This window comes from Mesoplodon mirus (assembly GCF_964341445.2).
Source record: "Mesoplodon mirus genome assembly, chromosome: 12".
Classification (NCBI taxonomy): Eukaryota; Metazoa; Chordata; class Mammalia; order Artiodactyla; family Ziphiidae; genus Mesoplodon; species Mesoplodon mirus.
This window is the reverse complement of record NC_138988.1, coordinates 98,582,532-98,603,919: the sequence shown is the minus strand read 5'-3', so window position 1 is coordinate 98,603,919 and position 21,388 is coordinate 98,582,532. Positions and strand designations below refer to the sequence as shown.

Below are 21,388 nucleotides of genomic sequence, written 5' to 3'. Positions count from 1 at the left end.
AAAGGTTTTCTTCTAAGTTTCCCCTTAGAAACTGCGTTGTGTCCCCTACCACACCTGATGTGTGTGTTTACTACATGGACATTGCTCAGTGGAACTCAACAACAACCACTGTAGACGATTTAAATACATCAGTACCTGACACGCAGAAGGCACTCAGGTTCTGGATTAAGTAGCCCCATTAATTAGTACGTCACTATTCCTAAGTCAGTAATGTACATTTTGGAGCTAGAAGCTTTATGAATGTTTTGTCATTTCAGGGCTTCATCTGTAACTTTTCCTCTTTAAGATACCAGCTAGCATCCTTAAAGAAACAGAGGATCTTAAAAAAATAATAACTTCTTTTTTCCTGTTTGTTAAGGGAATATTGATTGCATAGAATAAGGAATGTATAGAAAGTTCTCAAGAAGAAATTAAAATCATCTCTAAAGCCAACACCAAGAGAAAACTACTGCTCACATTTTGATGTTTTTCTTTTCAGAACTTCTTTCTAGTCTTTCATAAACATTGTCTTTCATACACATACACATATATATAGAGAGAGATTTTACCTTACACAGACTTGCAGCTTCTGCAACTGTAAGTACCTCATGCCAGTACCCCACTGTTGTAATTGCTATCATTTTACAGATTATTTTAACGTTTGACAGGGCAAGCTGTCTAACCCTACCACCATCCTCTGATTATTTATTATTGTTCAAACCTGTCTGGGCTATTCTTTCCTATTTGTTCTTCCAGTTGACCTTTAGAAAATATCTTCTCAAATTAAATTTTTTAAAAACCAAATAATTATTTGGTTTATTTCAATCCTCAGTTTATATTTAAATAACAATAAGAATACCATAAAGCCTGTTATGACTTTTTAATTTAAGCCCTTTGCAGATAAAACCATGGCGTTTTTAAGACCATGAGACAGGATTCGTCTGTAGGTATTGAGGGTATAGTCACAAAGGAGGCAAGCATGGGTATCACACGCTGCCCTCTTGTGGGAGCCAGAGAGGGAGCATTACTCCCATCCTGTGGAGGGATGATACCGCTGTGTCGAGGGAACCTGCGTCCTCTACACAGTAGGAGAGCGTCGGAAAGTCTACTAGGTTGTCTAACTGAAGAGATGCTCTTTTACTACCTGTGACAAGTTTCTTCCTAATTAGCTGGTCACATGCCTGAATTTTTTTTTGACTTTTACTTTCTTCTTTATTCTTTTAAACTATGAAATGAACACAAGCTCATCATAAACATTTGGAGTCATACAGAAAATACAAACTATCCTGTGCAAATCAGGTCAACATTTTTCTAACTCTAAATCTCTGATATTTTGTTATTTCATAGTTGTCTTTCTAGCCCATTTCCCACCATCCCCCCATTCCCATTCATCCTCCGGTTCTGCCACTGCCTCCACGTTGAGAGCTCTAGCACTTTGCCAGAGAAAGAAGGGAAAGGAAGATGCTAGATGGAAAAAAAGTGTGCGCAAATTCCAACATTTTTAATGCCGAGTGTAAATGTCATTTCCTTTGCAAATTCTTCCTTAAATTTTACCACCAGCCTTCCTCTGGGTGGAAGGATCATCCCTATACGTCTCTCTGTGTTAACTGTCTCTAAATTATCAAAGCACTTTGTCCCCCAAAAAAGTGTGGTAGAAAATTGAGTGCTTGCAGAATGTTCCACCAGGCCAGGAAAGGGGTCGTATATTCATACCTGAAATTCCAACCACCTAACATACTACCAGGCACTTAGTTTCTTAGTTTGTGCTCCATAAATGTTGAAAGAATAGTGATTTCAAAACTTCCTTGAAAGGTTATTGAAGTGGACATTCATTCTCTGTCCAGAATCCATTTCTCCTAGTGTACGTCATCTAAGTGGAACAGTAAATCCAAATGCCTCTGCCCTCACCTCAGAAGCCAGAGAGATACAGCTTTATTCCCCCAGAGAGTTATCCTCACCATGTAGTTTTCTAAGGCTCTTATAACAAGTACCACAGATTGGGCGGCTTAAACAAGAGAAATGTATTTTGTCACCATCCTGGAGGCTAGAAGTCAGAGATCGGAGTGTCGACATGCCTGAATTTTTACCATTAGAGATTAATTCCTTTCAGCCTCAACCTCCACAGGGTTCCTCATTTGAACCACAAAACAGAAAAATCATTGGAGTGGCTATTTTTGCAATTCTCCCAAGAATCTTACATGCCTAGAAGTTAAATCATTACATAAAGCCTTAATCTTTAGGGCTTAATTCTCTTGGTAAAACTCTGGTTGAAAATAGACTTGTCTTGGGCCTCCCTGGTGGCGCAGTGGTTGAGAGTCCGCCTGCCGATGCAGGGGATACGGGTTCGTGCCCCGGTCTGGGAGGATCCCATATGCCGCGGAGCGGCTGGGCCCGTGAGCCATGGCCGCTGAGCCTGCGCGTCCGGAGCCTGTGCTCCGCAACGGGAGAGGCCACAACAGTGAGAGGCCCGCGTACCGAAAAAAAAAAAAAAAAAAAGAAAATAGACTTGTCTTTGTAAAGAAAAATATTCCCGATATTGTAAAACCTCAAATTAAAAAAAAAAAAAACCCACACACAACTATACCAGGGACATCTGTCTTACCTGGCTTGCTGCTGGTCGTTTCTTTGGATTCCAACTCAACATTTCAGTCATAAGCTGAATAGCTTCACTACTGGCATTGGGAATAAGAGTTTTTAAGTTTATAGGAACACACTGGGGAAAGCGGAAATTCATAGAGGATGCAAGCTGGTACCCTTCCGGCCAGTCACTCTGTTTAAGGAATATATAAGTGGGGGAGGGGAGGCAATAAGTAATTTGTTTTTAATGATCAATTTAAAACAGTAATAATATAAAAATCACTTGTGTATAAAAATTTTAATGTTGACTCATATAAATAAATGTGAAAATAAAATACCAGACCACATACACAATTCAGTGCTATAAACAGTATAGAAAGAACAGTTGAGTTGAGAATTAGGGAAAAAGTGAGAAAGCACTTTCATAAATTTCAAAATGTTAAACTCTGGTCTTTTGGATCTCGATGGTGATGATGGTACCCAGGTGGCTCTGAACAAGTAAGGACAAGCGATGTACAGACTCTGATTATTACAAAGATCCTCATTATGTTATACATTGCATCCAACGTCAAAAACTGCACACAGCTGGGAAATGAGTTACGTTAAAGCTTTAATAGCTGCGTTAACTTGACTAATGTTCACTACAAGGCACACACTCATTTAATCCAGGTGTAATTATACATACTTAAACGTATTAAATAAGTGCATCTCAGAAAGTGAAGTCTAGCTGAATGCAATAGTTAATTGAAAAGTACTCAGTTCAAGAAATTAAATATCCATGGCAGAGGTATATAAATGTAAACAAGAAAAGGTTAAGAGAAAATAAAATCCAGGACACCTGGCATTAATGAGTTGATCCCAACGGACGTTCACAGAACAAGTAGGAACGAGGCTAAGCAGGTAGTCATCGGCTGGTCATCAGACCAGAGTTAAATACGTAGAATTCTAAATATAGAGAATTTTCCCTTAAGTTCTTAAGGAAAGGTCAGCCCCTTTTCTCGACAGTCTGGTGGGATTCTGGCTTCTTGCAACCCTCATCCCATCCCAATAAAAAAAAAAAGACTGATTATAAGGAAATTAACCCTTAAAACGTAAGCCTTTTTGAAAATGGAAATATCAGCTAGCTGGCCAAAAGTTACAAATAATCAAAAGTTATAACAACTTAAGGACGAAAGTACTTACTTTTTTGGGAGTCCCTAAAACTTGGCAAATCTTAAAGATTTCATCGACCTCACTTGTCCCTGGGAAAAGTGGTCTTAACGTGTATAGTTCAGCCATTATACTCCCAACAGCCCACATGTCAATGGGAGAGCTATAAACTGAAGATCTTAATAAAACTTCAGGAGCACGATACCTATGAAAATAGAAAACAAAACAGGCCATTTTGATTGTAGTTTCAGAGGTGGAATGGCAGTAGGATTTTGTTTGGTCCGGCATTTCAATCGAGAACCAGGTATTAACTGCCTTCTCTGTATCAGGCATCTGTCTGCACAATGTGTTGGGTTTATATTGACTAGCACACATTTTTCCTGACCACAAACAAGTAGTAGAGCTCAAGACAACTATAAACGAAATGTCCAAGTGGCCTAAGATAGGGACTCCAACAAATAAATGTGGAAATGCTAATATAATACATTTAAAAAAGGTGGAGAAGCTCTGAATGGAAGCAGATACGTTCTGAATGGGAGCAGTCATATTTTACAACGCATTAAATCCTGATACATTCACATGAAGGATCGAAAACAAAAGACTAACAAAGATTATCCCTGAGTAGTGGGCTTTTTCCCATCTTTTTAAAAAAATTTATTTTATTGAAGTATAGTTAATTTACAATGTTGTGTTAATTTCTGCCGTACAGCAAAGCGATTCAGCTATACATATATATACATCCTTTTTTGTAGACTTTTCCGTTATGGTTTCTCACAGGATTTTCCATATAGTTCCCTGTGCTTGTTTATCCATCCTTTTGGTTTATCTGTTTGAAAGTGCCGATTCCTCAATTGACTCAATTTCCTTAATTGATAATATTTTTAATTAGAAAAATACTCTATTTATAAGGCAAAGGTAGCTGGTGGAGGATATTCTCAATTTTTTTTCCATGTTGAAATGCACAAACGTTTCAGCCTAAATGCTTTGCAGTATTATCCTTTGGCTTCCATTCAGAGTAGCTTTCTTTGACAGCTTTGAGATATAATTCACGTAACATGCAATACATCCATTTAAAAGCATACAGTTCAGTGGCTTTAAGTATATTCACAAGAGTTGTGCATCCATCATCACAATCAACTTAAGAACATTTTCATCACCCCCAAAAGAAACCCCACACCTCTCCAATAGCCCTGCGCTCCCATTTCTCTAATCTACTATCTATAGATTTGCCTCTTCTGTCACTTCATATCAATGGAACCATACACTGTGTGGTCCTTTGTGACTGGCTTCTTTCACTGAACACGTTTCCAAGGTTTATCCATGTTGTAGCATATATCAGTACTTCTATTTATTGCTGAATAATATTCCATTGTATGGCTATACCACATTTTGTTTATCCATGATCAGTTGATGGACATTTGGGTTTTTCCCACTTTTTGGTTATTATGGTAATGTTGTGAACATTCATATACAAGTTTTTGTGTGGACATATGTTTTCATTTCTCTTGGGTATATACCTAGGTGTGGGATTTTGCTGGATCACACGGTAACTATATGTTTAACCACTGAGGAACTGCCAGGCTGTTTTGTACCATTTTCCACTCCCACCAGCAAATGTGTGAGGGTTCCAGTTCCTCCACATCCTTGCCAACACTTTTTATTACGTTTTGATATTTTTAGGAGACAAAATTGTTTTGAATGTTTTGCCCAATTTAGATACTGAAAACAAGTATTCTCAATTTCATTCCATTTCAGTATAGAATCTAAATTTACCCAGTTGAAAATAGAAGCTCCTTAAAAAGATTCTTCCCTGCAAGAGGAGATTTTCCAATTCTAATTATACATTTAAAAAAGATAAAACTAGTACACTTTGAGCTCTTATTTAATTTGTTCAGTTCCTCCTTTGCTTTTGTAGGGATAAATATCATTATCTTCCTGTTTGCAAACTTCATTTTCAATAATTGCAGTTTCCCATAAACTTCAGAAGCTTTGGGTTTTTGGCGTCCATTTATCAAAACTTCTGAATGAAGATTTCCAAGTGATTTGAAACAAAATGCAACCAAAATATGAAGGGATTATTTACAAAAAAAGCTAGATATCACTGTAAATCATTTAAATTGACTTACAAACTAGTTTTTCAAAGGCTCAAACAATTCTAAAATTCGAATGACAGATGGCAAAGAGAGAAAGCACATACAGCCATGCTGCAGCCGTTTTTGTAGTCAACATCAGTAGCATCACAAAAATTTTGCAGTGCAGTTACCCTCTGCGTGTATGTGTAATGTGTAAATTCTGACAACTGCAGCTTATTTTGATTGGTAGAATGCAAATTTAGCAGCTTATTTGGATGCAGTTACAAAATAGATAAGCATCGTAACCAATCCAAATAAATTTCTGCTTTCTAGGTTTCTTAATTTAGTAAGAATACTGTTTTTATGATGCCAGGCTTCACTAAAACTTGTATTACCATGGCAAAAATAATTTTATTTTCAAAGGTTTTAACTGAAGTTAAATAGCATTCATAGTAATGTCAGACATTTCACTTTTCAAGGAATGACCTTCCAAAAGCTTCACTTTGATTCTCTGAATTGTGATGAAAAAAATCACATGATTATTAGAAATAAGGTAATTGATTTTTCTCTTCGAAGCCAGTTGGAAGGCACTCATTTAAAACTGACATTGTTAATTAGCCATGTGTTAAAGTGTGAACTTGGTTTATGGGTCTCTAATGTTACCAGAACAGACCAGGGAGGAATCAGGAAGCATACAGCGGAGGTCGATCAGACGTGTCCCAGCTTGTTTTAATGAAACTATTGATAACAGGCATCGACCGAGACTATCCGCAGCAAACCGGGACATATTGTCACTCTTTCCAGGCTGTGTCCTCAGACTTCTTTTCTTCTCTAACCACACTCAGGCCCTTAGTGACCTCACCCAACCCTGTAATTTTTAACATTGAGGTGTCCCAAGTTTACGTCTCCAGCCCAGCCCTGCTCCCTGAACCCCAGGTCATAGGTCCCACCGCCTACCGTGACATCTCCCCGTGGTTGTCTCAGAGGCATCCCTCAACCTGACACACAACTGCGCCTTCCCCCACGAGCTCCACAGCAGCCCCCTCTCCCTCAGGGCTGACTCCAGCCCTCTGGCTGCTCATGGAAAAGACCTTGAAGTCTCTGACTCCTTCATCTTGTTCCCCACATCTGCTTCACCAGGAAATCACATCTGCTCTATCTTAAAGCACACCCAGCATCCTACACCTGTCACCACCTCCATGGCCACCAGATCCAAGTCACTGTCATTTTCTGCCCAAGGTAGTGTAACAGCCTCCTCCCTGGTCTCCCTGCTTCTGCCCCTGCTCCTCTAGACTCTTTTCAGGACGGCAGCTCAGAGCCCTGCAGGGGCCCCCTGGTTCCCTCCGATGAGCCCGACATCCCCGTCCTTACATCCGGCCGCCCCACAAACGCTCTGGCCTCACTTCTCACTCCCGCCCTCCTTATTCACTCTGCTCTTTGCAGAATCCTCAGTGGCACTCCTGTCTACGGGCCTTTACGCTCAGCATTTTCTCTGCCTGAAAACCTCTTGCCTCGCATCATCTCCCCAGCCTGGCATCAGTGAGACCGCCTGTTTAAAACAGCAACATACCCCTTCCCTCCCCTGTCTCTTCCAACCCCCTGTCCCTTTCCAGACTTTATTTTTCCATATAGTAATATGTAGAGATATATATGTATCACTATCTGATGCTCAAATATTTTTAACTGTTTTTATTGGAATACAATATACATACAGAAAAATGCACATGTCCTAAGAGTACAGCTTGCTGAATTTTTACAGTTAGAACATACCCACGGGCCCAGCACCCAGACCAAGGAACTGCGTGTTATCAGCTCCGCAGAGGGCCCCTCCTCTGCGCTCTTCCAGTCACTACTGCCCCTACCCCGACCATGTAACCGCTATCCTGACTTTTAACAGGTTCGTTCTATTTCTGTACTTTATATAAATGGAATCCCATAACATGTGCTCTTTTTCTGTTTGGCCTCTTGCTCACAACATTGTATCTGTGAGATCCATCATATTGTTTACGTAGTTGTAGGCCTTTCATTCTCATTGCTGTGAAGTACTCCACTGGGTGAATATATATGCCTCTGGTGATGGACATTTGGGTAGCGTGCAAGATGGGACTGTTACGTGTCTTGTGATGAACGTGTGTATGTCTCTCTGTTGGTAACTCAGGACATTCTTTCTTTGTTTATGGATTGGCTGTCATGTAAGCAGCATGAGGCAGAGATTCTTTCCTGTTTAGTTCACATCTGTGTTCCCAAGGCCTAAAATAGTATCCAGCACATAATAGGGGTTCAATAAATGTTTGTTGAATGAATGAATGGATGCGTGAAATCCTTTTTCCTTCCCTTTTCATTTATCATAAGAGTCATGAGGCAATCCTTCTCTCTCTCCAAAGAATACAAAAAAATTCAGTTCTGCATTTTGCTTTAAATACTTGATATGGAACCTCCAGAAAGATGTGTAACAATCTACTGTAGGAAAACATCAACAGAGACATATGCCTCTGGACAGTTGCAAAAAACTACTCACCATCTGGTGGATACATAATCAGTATACGGTGGCTGTGACCTTAATTCTCTTGCAAGTCCAAAGTCAGCAATTTTCACAAGTTCTGGGCCCATACAAAGCAAGTTTTCTGGTTTCATATCCCTATGAAAAAAGCCTTGGTAATATAGAGAGGAAAAACAATAATAAATCATCGTATCTAGACATTTGATTTACTAACAAGATAGCTGAGCCTCTCTGTTCTAATTAGGAAGGTGAACGTAGGAAAAAAATAAACCATATTTATTGTCTACACAGTGATGGGAGGTGGGGACCCTGCTTTCAAAATAATTTGGCGAGGAAGTTCATACAGTATATATGGCCATTAAAAATAAATATCCACATGTATTTCTATTTGTGATCCAGTGAGTTCAGGCACTGGGTTAGATACTGCCACATTATTGGTTATCTCCGCTAATTTGAACAACACCCTTAAGGAGGTATTATGATCACGAGTGGGTAGCAGATGAGGAGGTTGAAGCTTGGAGAGAAGCAGTCTAGTGAAAGCTCGAGGAGCGCTGCATATCAGGCTTCAGTCAGTGAAGCTGGTCTTATTACTGCTCTACCACATTGTAGTTTAACCTGTGATTCCTTGAGTATAATCACTTTAAGAAGTCCATTAAACACAAATGGAACGCCACACATTTGAATCAACTCCTTCCTTTAAAATTATTATTATTATTATTATTTTTTTTTTTGGTATGCGGGCCTCTCACTGTTGTGGCCTCTCCCGTTGCGGAGCACAGGCTCAGTGGCCATGGCTCACGGGCCCAGCCGCTCTGGGGCATGTGGGATCTTCCCGGACCGGGGCACGAACCAGTATCCCCTGCATCGGCAGGTGGACTCTCAACCACTGCGCCACCAGGGAAGCCCCTTTAAAATTATTTAACAGCTCAGCTCTCCCCTGGTAGCTGCCTTGTTGAAACAACCCCAATAATTATAATGCTTATTTACCAATTTAATGTATAAAATAAATGGCTAGTTACCAAAGCTACATGGAAGCCCAATGAAAATGAGGGTAGAAAGCCCTCCTTGCAGATGTCTAAGGAGTAGGTAAAGCACACTGGTTGTACACAGATGACTTGTATCCTAATGACTTTGCAGGGTGGAGAATTAAGAACGGGCCTGGTCATCAATTGTAGGTGATCGTCATCATCACCAAGGGTTTCCATGCAGATTTGAGCTAGGAAGACTCTTCTAAACTTAAAGTTTTTTAACCCCTTCGAAGCCAGTGTGGGCTCTCCATGACATCTACAACAGTTTTGTACTCTGCTTACCTGGTACTCCTTACTCGAAATAGCTACTGAGATCCATCCATTTCACTAACTTCCAAGAGTAACACATTGTAATTTCATGATATGAAGACAGGAATGGGAGCACGTGTGATGGTAAAGTGACATTAATCCATAAAATCTTAATTAAACCACAGTTGAGGTTTTCCCCATCCTCACTAATATAAATATATTGGTAACTTGGTCCTAACTTTAACTAAAAGATTAGTCCATTTCTTTTGACAGCTACTGTTTTTAAAATATCTATTTTCTCAGAGGATTACATCTGAGATGTTTACAAACTATGGCAAGAATAATTTAGCTTTTGTAAAAATGTCTATTGTTCTTGGAGTCTGGTTTCCCAGATCACTTTGTAGGCACTTATAAAGCCAACTCTAGATTACTCATATGTTATTTACTTTCGTCAACAATTTTTAAATTCCAAGCTGGTTTCCTCCTTCAATCCCTTATGCTCTGAAGTTGCTGATAGTTGATATATATCCAAGGAATCTAAACCAATTTTATTACTAGCCTAAAAGATATCAGCAAAACACAAAACTCTTTCAAAAAATCAGAGAATTCATGAGGCTTTTGATTTTCCACATCACTCTTGCTTCCATTAGCATAAATTAACGCAGGCAAATATCAAGAGTTAACCATGCTGACCAGAGTTGAAAAATGAGTTGAAGATCAGGAATCCAATATGAACAATTAAAATAGCATATATCCTTTACATTCCATGTAATTAATAAATGACTGACTTTTATCATTGGATTGTAATATATTTTCATGGGTTTTAGGCTTTTAAAGACCTTAATAGTTTACATAAGACAGAAAAACCCTGGGGATTCAGGAATGTTCTTACAATGTTTATATGGAATTCTGCATAGCATTTCTAGAAAATAAATTATTTCCTATAGCAGTTAAAAGAGAAAGGAGAAAAGAAAATATAAAATATAGGATAAAACATGAAAGGAGACTAATAATGGTGATTTTTGAATGCCTATGCTCAGAATGCAGCAATGGTATGATATACACTATCCTAATTTAATATCTAAACATCTAGTGATGCTAAACTAGAATCATTAAAAATTAATGATCATTAAATCACTAAAATTTTTCATAATAATATTAACTTTGGTTTGATAGATGTGCAAAAAACTATAAGATTACATAAATAAGAAATGCATAAAAATAATTTCTCCAAATATAGAAACAACTAAATGTAAATACTAGGGAAAACTAGAAAATACCATAGCACAGGTGCTTTAAACTATTTAAGTGTTAATAATTGATCATGATAGATCAAAGGATTCCAATCTTTTCCAAAAGAGGGACTTTTTTTTTTTTTCATTTCCATGGTAAAATTAGGTGGAATGAGGTAGCAGGATGGGGTTATGATGACGGAGACTAAAGGCTGATGATCAAACTAAAAAAAATCTGCTATAGAGGAAGATAGTTACAGATTATAGAAATTCCATTTTATGTAGAATTAAAGAAATTCTAAATTTTTAAAATAAAACTGTCAGTTAGTAGGCACATACTCCAAACTTGTAGTTATCCAATATAATATTATTTAATATTATTATTTATTTAGTTAGTTATCCAATATAATATTATAATATTATGCATGACCATGACAGTAATCTAAAGGGGCAGGGCAATGAAACCTACCATGTTTATGGATAAATGCCAGCCCTTGCAATATTTGATACATAATATTTCTGATGACTGACTCAGGGAACAACTTGTTTCTGTGAAGAAATGAACAAATAAACAGTGATGTAATTCAATTTGTCAAAAGAATGCTGTACACTAAAGGTACAGTTATAGTATCAGAGCAGAGGTTTTGTATATTGGTCTTCAGTTGACGTGGAAAAGAAGTTTATCTGAATAAAAAAGGCTTGTAAGTCAATCCTCAAAAACAATATTTCAGGAAGTTAAGCTACCAAAAACAAAGTGTAAAAATACCACTAACCTCAAATAGCCCTTTACCTTGTACAGTTGTTAATGGTTTAATTTATACTTCTGACATTGAATAATATTGTAAACAATATCACTTTAATTTCCTTTTAATTTAGAAATCCAGAATTGAATCATGAAATTCCAAAGCTGAGTCTTTTTAATGTTCATTTGCAATTGCATTCTCCACTTCCACTTATATATATATTTAAAATCATATGAAAGTATAATATTTCATGTATTTACATGTACTTAATTTTTTCTTCAAAATTATATCTCAGTATACCATGGATATGTTTATCATTTCATATATTTTAAAGAGCATAAATTATTATTAGAAGCCAAGAAGATTACCCATAATCCCACCACCTGATAAGGAAACTGTTTTGATTTTTCAGCATTCTAATCCAGCCCTAATCCATCTGTGTGTATAACTTTTATATTAGGTGTCAGTGTTACATAAATACAACTTTGGTTTCTGTTTTTTATTCACTTTTAAGCACTCTTATAATCTTCATAATTATCACTTTTAATGGCTACAAAATAATTACATCAGTATTATACACTAATTACCAACCTATTCTCCCATTGATAGTTATTTATTTTAAATAGTTCAAAGAGGTAAGTGAAGCTTGGTATAGTCATTTAACAGAACACACTAGCTATGGTAACTATGAAGATTATGTATCAGCATTAAAAATTGCCTATAAGTGAATAAATCAAACAGAAAAATGTATCACCACTATAATTACAACTACATAGAAAATATGCATGTCTGTATACAGGAGCTAGAAAGAACTCTAGAAAAATAAACACTGATTTGAGAGGTAGAATATCCTTTACTTTTATTTTAACTGCTGTTAATGTCATAATGATATCAGCTTGAAACATAACAGGCATTCAATACAGTATTTTTTGAAAGAAGGAAAAATATGATTAAAGAAAAATTCACTGACCATCCTTAGACCTTGAGAGAGAGAGAGAGAGAGAGTGTGTGTGTGTGTTCAAGAAATAGAAATCAACATCATTCTACTGGGAAATTCATTTCATATTTTAGGCTCTTTTGCTGAACAACTCTGGCTTTAAAAACAGGCAAAATGGACATTAAACTCCCAGATGTGACCAGCAGCTACCACCAAAATGTTATCCTCTCCAAGCTCATGGCAGATGACTGAAACTCTCCTTCTTTAGAGATTCTGTTCGTCTGTTTAAAAATTAAAATGAGAATTTCCTTGGGATTGGTAACACATTTTTATCATTCACTTAAGCATTCTAATAAACAAGTGTATTAGATCCTTTCTTAAAAGCAACTTCATTCTTTCCTCCATTCCTTCATTAACCTTTTGCAAGATGCTTGGGAGAGTAAGAAAGACAATTTTCTCGATTTTGCCCAAAGCCAGCTTTATTATTGAGTATTAAACTATAGATAGATTTTTGTTTCAAAAAGTATAGATAGATAGTGTGCTTATATGAAATATTTACCTTGACTTTTAAGTTATTACCATGGAAAAATGATGGTTCTTCAACGTTAGATATTATCCTTTGATAAAGATAACTAATTTAAAGCTACCTCATGGACTGATAGATCTGTACATTGCCAAGTGTGACATAAGGGATCCAAGGGATTCATGGAGGAGACAATAAGGAAAAAGTTAGTTTTCATAAAGACATACCTGTCTTTCATTAATTGATAGAGGTTTTCTTTCATATATTCAAATATAAAATAAAGATGGTCATTTTCCCTGATAACTTCTTTCAGTTTAATCACATTGGCATGATTAAGTTTCTTCAGAGACTGCAATAGAGCAAATGAGCATTAAAATTCTTAAAGCAAAGTTATAGAAGTTGGCACAATCTCATCAATGCTAGGATAAGTACCTTAAGTAATTTTCCATTTCTTCTAAATTCATTAATGAATTTTTAATATCTATAAAAATTTCCATGTCTGAAAACATCTAGAACATCTATTTAAGTAAACAGTGGGCTTCCCTGGTGGCGCAGTGGTTAAGAACCTACCTGCCAATGCAGGGGACATGGGTTCAAGCCCTGGTCCGGGAAGATCCCACATGCTGCAGAGCAACTAAGTCTGTGAGCCACAACTACTGAGGCTGCGCTCTAGAGCCCGCGAGCCACAACTACTGAAGCCCATGTGCCTAGAGCCCGTGCTCTGCAACAAGAGAAGCCACTGCAGTGAGAGAAGCCCTCGCACCGCAACAAAGAGTCGCCCCCGCTCACCGCAACTAGAGAAAGCCCGCTTGCAGCAACAAAGACCCAATACAGCCGAAAATAAATAAATAAATTTTTCTAAAAATTAAAAAAATATAAAGTAAGCAGTAATTGTCTAAGTAACAAATATAAGTGCAAAAACAAACCAGGTCAACAATAGCTACAAAACATTTCACTCTGTCACTTTTTTTTTTCTTGGTCATTAAATAGGTTTAATTTTTTCTGACTTAACTATGTGGAATGCCATGCAAAAGTCTCCAAAAATTTATCCTAGTTATACAACATAAAATATAAAGAAATGGCATGTGGCAATTAAAAAAATTATCTTTCCCTTGATAATATGGATTAAAATGCTCTTTTAAAAGTGAGAGTAGGGCCTCCCTGGTGGCGCAGTGGTTGAGAGTCCGCCTGCCGATGCAGGGGATACGGGTTCGTGCCCCGGTCTGGGAGGATCCCATATGCCGCGGAGCGGCTGGGCCCGTGAGCCATGGCTGCTGGGCCTGCGCATCCGGAGCCTGTACTCCGCAACGGGAGAGGCCACAACAGTGAGAGGCCCGCATACCGCAAAAAGAAAAAAAAATAAAAATAAAAAAAAAAATAAATAAAAGTGAGAGTATACTTTTAAATATGAGGGTATAGTTGCTCTCTGTTCTCCACTGACATTCTGATGAGAAATGAGAAATTAGGAACATAGAGAAAAACATAAGAAATATAATTATCTTTGGTGTGCTTCCCACAGAGAACAGAACCATCTTCTTAGCTACCATGTGTCAGAAATGAGACACCTGTGAGGTAGAGCTAAGGCCTTCTGGGGTTCTTTTCATCTCTGGGATTTTACCTTAACTTCTCTCAAGTTCATACATTCATCCCAAGAATAGAACTTTCTCTTCATTCTGCAATAAAAAAAGAAAAGTTTAGTGTGTGGGGACCGGGGATTTGAAGACACAGTATACACCATTGGCTTTCTTACTCTGTAATTAGTTCACTTTGGGCAAGCTGTGATATCTCTTTTCCTTCCTCCTTAAAAGGAGATCATCTCCCTTCTGTGTATCTCAAGGCCATTTGGTGCAGGTTCATGACTGTGTCACTTCTTGGGCAAATGGCCTAATGACTTCTCTGTGCTGCAAACTGCTTAGCTAGAAAGTAGGAACTACTGCATAAGAAAATCCTATTGTAAACTGCTTAGTTCAGCACTCAGTAAATACTATTGTAGATGTCCTTATTTTTACTGGTATCTGTGGTCAGCTACAATAAGGTATGAAGGGTATCACTACTATTATCTCTAAAATATCCTGAGTGAATCAGAATTGCAGTTATGCTCACTCAGGTGCTAGAAATTTATGAAGGAGCTTGAAGAAATTGAGGGCTTACCAACCTACCAAAAGATACGTTTCAGTACTATAGATTTATAAATGTCTTGCTAAAATGATAAAAGTAAATCTGGCACAGTGCTCAATTTGAAATAAAATAGAAGTCAATTCAAATATAGTATAAAAGTATTTTAGTAAATTGATCACATCCATGTAAAACTATACATATAATCTCTATGATTCTTAAAAAGTAATTATAGAATTTTTAATCCAGTGTTTTAGAGGCTAGTTAATATATCCAAGTTCCTTTTCAAAATTCAGTACAAATTGAAACTTTTATTCTTCTTAAAAATCTGTACTAGCTGCATCCACATATACTAATGTGCTACTTTCTTTTCAGCAATTACTAGTTATCAATACTACCCTAAGGTAATGCATGTATCTATATGCAGCAAATACAGAAGTTTCCTTGTAAAAACAATTAGCCCGATTTCTAAAGAAAGTAATTATAAAAAATTAAACCAATTTGTTAGAATTCCTTTTAGATTCCCTGCCATCTTCTCTTTCATTTATTGATTCATCCAACACCCACATGCCAGGGTGATGAAATCAGAGATGGTTACCCTGATGCTTCCCATCTCACAGGAAATAGACTTTAGTTAACACAAAACAGACATACAAATGAGCTTTCAGGATCATGAGATGAATTGGCCAGGCCCCAGGCCTTTTTTGATGAGGCAGTATTTTAGATGAGACCTGAAAGACAGAAGGTGCCAGCATGTGAAGGCTGAAAAAAAGAAGATTCAGCCAGACAGAAACAGCTAGAAAGAGCTGGGCTGGTGAGAGGAAATGAGAGACCACCTCAGGTCGATCCTTGTTCCTTTAATGCCCGGAGCTGATTTTCATGGCTGTGAGGTCACCGTTCCTGCTCTGCTTTTTCTCCCGTAGCGCTTTACCCACCTTCTTACATACCATATAGTTTACTTTTATGTTTAGTCTTTCTCCCCTCTCCTCACACGCAAGCTCCTTGAGGACACCTCCACATGCCTGCTCAGTTTCTGGCACATAGTAAGTGCTCCATCAATGTTTACTAAATGGATTGATGGATTTCGATACCCACAGCCGGGCTCCTGAGGAGCTGTCCCACAAACAGGAGCTCCTCAGGGATGGAATCGCCTCTCAGGTCCTTAAAGGGCAGAGAGCTTGATAATATTTGTTAATTTAATGAGGTGCGGGGATCTTAGCAACACCCCCTAGAATGAATTCTGTTACAGACTTTTTCTGGAGGTGGCAGCGGATACCACAAGGTTTCTTACCAGTGACCTCAGTTAAATTTCCCAAGGGAAAAGCTCTCTGGCTTCTAGGCCTTCATACATACTATTCTTACAGCTTGGAATATTCTGCCCCTCCTCTTGATAATTTTTGTCATTCTCGAGATCTCATTTTATGGGGGAAGCCTTGCAAGATACCTCTCCAGCACTGCTTCTCTGTGCTCCCATAGGCCCCGCTATCCCCCCATCATAGGACTTATCCTATTCTGTGTTGTCACTTTTCTAACTTGTTGGTCTATGTATAACTCATCTATCCCATCCCCATTTGTCCCGAGCACCAAGTGTAATCGGAGCTCAACCATTACGTGTTGAATGAATTTTTAAACTTACTGCAAGCCTTCCAAATGACTCCTCCTCTTATTCAGTTTTACTCTGTCTTTAATTAGGGTAGGAACACTGTCTGGCCCATAGTAGATGCTGAATGTGGCAGACACTATGACTTGTCTATCCAAGAGCCACTTTTCTTCTCTTCTTTATTAACATAGATCAGCTTTAACCCAGGGATACAAAATGGCCACCTAAGTACTCAGTTTCCCAGCTTCTCTTATTGCTACGTGTGCCATGTGACACACTCCTGGCCACTGAAGAGTAGCCAGAAGTCTTCTGGAGAGGGGTGGGGGAAAGCTTTTGCTTTCCTAATTAGAAGAAAGTACAGCAACTGACTGACAGTGACAGTAACTGTTTCAGCTCTTCCTTATTTCTTCTTACTTGGAACTCACACTCAAGGCCTAGACTGCTACAGCGATTTTTTAAAATTTATTTTATTCAAGTATGGTTGATTTACAATGTTGTGTTAATTTCTTCTGCACAGCCAAGTGATTCAGTTTTATGTCTATATATATCCTTTTTCATATTCTTTTCCATTATGGTTTATTACAGGATATTGAATATAGTTCCTTGTGCTGTATAGTAAGACCTTGTTTATCCATTCTATATATAAGTTTTCATCTATCTGTTAATCTCAAACTTCAAGTTCATCCCTCTCCCGACCCCCTCCCCCTTGGCAACCACAAGTCTGTTCTCTATGCCTGTGAGTCTGTTTCTGTTTCACAGATAAGTTCATTTGTGTCATATTTTAGGTTCCACGTATAAGCGATATCATACGATATTTGTCTTTCTCTTTCCGACTTACTTCACTTAGTATGATAATCTCTAGGTCCATCCATGTTGCTGCAGATGGCATTATTTCATTCCTTTTTATGGCTGAGTAGTATTCCATTGCATATATATATATATATATATATATATATATATATATACCACATCTTCTATATCCATTCATCTGTCGATGGACATTCAGGTTGCTTCCATGTCTTGGCTATTGTAAATACTGCTGCTATGAATGCAGGGGTGCATGTATCTTTTTGAATTATAGGTTTGTCTGGGTATATGCCCAGGAGTGGGATTGCTGGATCATATGGTAACTCTATTTTTAGTTTTTTGAGGAACCTCCATACTGTTCTCCATAGTGGCTGCACCAATTTACATTCCCACCAACAATGTAGGCAGGTTCCCTGTTCTCCACACCCTCTCCTACTGCAGCTATTTTTTGAAGACAAAAGAACCTGGGTCTGTGATAACAGCATTGAGACAAGGTATGAGCCCTGGGCTGCCTACCTCAAAACATTTGACAATGTGAAACAAATAAATCCCTATTTAATTTACTTTTGGTTAGTTTTTTTAATTTCATACACCGAAAGCATTCCTAAATTATACACGTATGACTTCTTCTCAGCATTCAATCTATTTGACTTCTTAAAGTATTTGACCTCTCACTTCTCTCAAGGTCTTACCCAGCTCTATGCAGGTGGGGCCCAATTCCCCATTTTATGAAACTGAAGACTGAAACAAACACATGATCTTGCCACACAGAAGGAATAATGAATATTTTGTTATAGAAAACAAACCAACGGTAATAACCTTAAATGATACCACGAGACCCAACCCTCATTCTCATTTTCTTACCCCCTCTCCCCGGAAGCCACAGCTTTCACGAAGTTTATGTAAATCTTTACAGTCCTTTTAAAGACATTTTTACATATAACTTTATTTATGTGTAATAAAGTATTTATTTGTGTGAATTTACATAATTGCTTAACTCACAAATAAGGATGATTTCATCTCATTTTGGCTGATACTTACACCTCATTTATTATTTTTTCCTCTTATTGCCTTAGTTAGGGTCTCCAGTTCAGTCTTGATCAGTAGGGGATATAGCAGGCATTCTTGTCTTAAAACCAACTTTACAAGAAGTACCTGTAATATTTCACCTTTCAAGTCAGGGAACTTTCTTCTTATTCCTATTTTTCATTTCAGTTATTGTACATTGTACATTTACTTATTTGATAATAATGGCTATTTAACAATATTTTATAAAAGTATTTTCTTATATATGTAAAGTTTTAGATCATGATAGTGTAAAGTTTTTTTTTTGTTGTTTTTTTTTTGCGGTACGCGGGCCTCTCACTGTTGTGGCCTCTCCCATTGTGGAGCACAGGCTCTGGACGCGCAGGCTCAGCAGCCATGGCTCACAGGCCCAGCCGCGCCGCGGCATGTGGGATCTTCCCGGACCGGGGCATGAGCCTGTGTCCCCTGCATCGGCAGGCGGACTCTCAACCACTGCGCCACCAGGGAAGCCCAGTGTAAAGTTTTTAACATTTGATAAACATTTGTTAAAGCATTTACATTTTAGATGATCATCATTTAGTTGATATTGTAATCAGTTACCAAGACTCGTTCTGGGGAAGCCAATTGCCATGTCATGAGGACACTCAAGTGACTGTCTGTAGAGCCCCATATAGAGAGAAGTTGAGGCCTCTTTTTGTCCTTATAAAAAAAGGAAATTTGGATACAGAGATAGGCATCGAAGGAAGTTGATGTGAGAGGGATACAGAGAGAAAATACCATGAATAAGCCAAGGAGAAAGGCCTATAATAGATCCTGTCCTCCCGGCCCCCAGAAGAAACCAACGCTGCTGACAACTTGATTTTAGACTTCTAGCCTCCAACACTGTCTCAATAAATCTCTGCTGTTTAAGCCTCCCAGTCTGTGGCTTAAACTTTGCTACAGAAGCCGAATATGAGCCAAATGATGTTCTGAATTCCTGTGTTGAAGTCCTAACCGCCCAGTGCCTCAGAGTGTATTTGGAGGTGGACCTTAAAGAGGGGATTCAGGTTAAATGAGGTCTTTAGGATAGGTCCTAATCCAATATGACTGGTGTCCCTATAAGAAGACATGAGGACACGGACATGCACAGAGAGACGGTCATGTGAAGACGTGGGGAGAAGAGAGCCATCTACAAGCCAAGGAGAGAGGTCTTACATGAACCAACCATGTTAGCTGACACCTTGATCTCTGACTTCTAGCCTCCAGAACTGTGAGGAAATACATACATTGTTTAAATCACCCAGTCGGGGGTACTTCGTTACAGCACCCCCGGCAGACTGATACAGTGAACCACCTTGGGCATGGATGCTCCAGCCCTGGTTCAGCCTGCAGATGACTGTGACCTTGGCCCACCTCCTCCTGCCACCTCACGAGAGACCTGTAGCCCGAACCACAGCTGAGCTACTCCTAAATTCCTGACTCACAGAAACTGTGAATTAATAAATGTTTGTTCTCGTCTTAAATCAGTAAGCTTTGGGGAAATTTTTTTTTTACATATGATAGATAACAGATACAGTGGGTTAAAGAAATAAGTTAATAATAATTAACTCTATGTAATTGGTAAGGTCGGGAAAATTCCATATGCCACTCAGAATTCAGTTTGATACTATGAATACCATCTGACTTTGAGACCTATTGTTTCAAAGAAACAATAAGCTCTACTCTGTACTCAACTTTAAGTTCCAAAATTACCTTCAGTTTCAGTTCAAATGTATCATGCATAAAAAGAAGAGCCCTTATATTTTTTGACTTGTCCATGTAGCTGGACAAATCAGAAAATTAACATATGTGAGTATCAGCTGAACTCCTTTTTGGCAGTGTTTTCTCCAGAAGGGCATTCCATATTAGCCTAACAAGCATGGGGTCTAAACCAGACTTCTCTCTGTACTTGTACACAGTGTCAAGCAAGCAAAGGAAAAGAAAGATCGGCAAACTTGGCAGTGTTGCCCATGGTACCTTTTGATGGCCACCAGCTCCCCTGATTCGATACTCTTGCCCATCAGCACACTCCCATAAGTGCCGTCCCCCAGCTGTCTCATGGTTGTGTATCGGTTCATCTTGGAAAAATAATGCAGCACAAGTTGTTGACTGAAATGACTTCCTTGTTGAATATAAATGCTTCTTTATTTTTGTTCGTTTTTGCCCTTAGACTGTTGTTGCTACACTGGTGAGAGGCTTGTCATCATTAAGCACAGGCTCTTCCCCAAGATTATGTAGGTTCATAAGATATAGCAATAAGGAATCTGGCAAGGAAACAGTGCTTCCATTCTTATGAACACCCTGTAAAAAAAACAAAACAAGAATAAAAGGGATTTTCATTAAAGAACCTCTTCCAAAAATTTACTGGTAACCTAGGAAAATTATAAATACCAACATGTTAAGCATGTGTCATTAAATCAATTGTGCGATGCGAATGATGTTCACCTATAAAAGACTGGTGGTACTCACTGGTGAATGCTTCATTTACACGGTGCCATGTTACTTATCCCATGAATGTTCAATAAATACTGGCTTAGTGATTTGCATGATTGCTTTTTTACTGACTATATAATATAATCTATATTAGTCCAAATCAGATTTTGGGAAGTCAGACGCTCTACTATGTCCATTCTTTGAATCAATGTTTGCATTATATTTAATTTGGACCATAATCTCTTATTTGAAACTCCTGGGCCAGATGTGTTTGGAATCCAGGAATTTTCATATTTTAGAAAAGTAATATGGTACATAACACCTCCCAAGCAGCATCTTAATGTGCCTGTAGAAAAATGTTTGAAAAGTACACTAAATAAAATAAATGAAGACCATAAAT

General features: G+C 38.1%; 1 protein-coding gene across 4 annotated transcripts in view; it reads right to left on the bottom strand.

Moving 5' to 3' along the window:
• The window catches only part of MAK (male germ cell associated kinase), a 42,903-nt gene extending 21,818 nt beyond the window's left edge, over positions 1 to 21,085 (bottom strand). For 3 of the 4 annotated variants that reach the window (XM_082639673.1, XM_082639674.1, XM_082639675.1), the window contains exons 1-7: positions 20,533 to 21,085; positions 14,608 to 14,662; positions 13,217 to 13,338; positions 11,256 to 11,335; positions 8,296 to 8,428; positions 3,739 to 3,910; positions 2,582 to 2,749 (exon numbers count right to left, since the gene is read on the bottom strand). In XM_082639673.1, coding sequence (XP_082495799.1) covers positions 2,582 to 2,749; positions 3,739 to 3,910; positions 8,296 to 8,428; positions 11,256 to 11,335; positions 13,217 to 13,338; positions 14,608 to 14,662; positions 20,533 to 20,633 — 831 coding nt within the window. In that variant the 5' untranslated portion in view covers positions 20,634 to 21,085. The remainder of the gene's footprint in view (positions 1 to 2,581; positions 2,750 to 3,738; positions 3,911 to 8,295; positions 8,429 to 11,255; positions 11,336 to 13,216; positions 13,339 to 14,607; positions 14,663 to 20,532) is intronic. The other variant, XM_082639676.1, reaches the window with a different exon arrangement.
• Between the last annotated feature and the right edge of the window lie 303 nt (positions 21,086 to 21,388).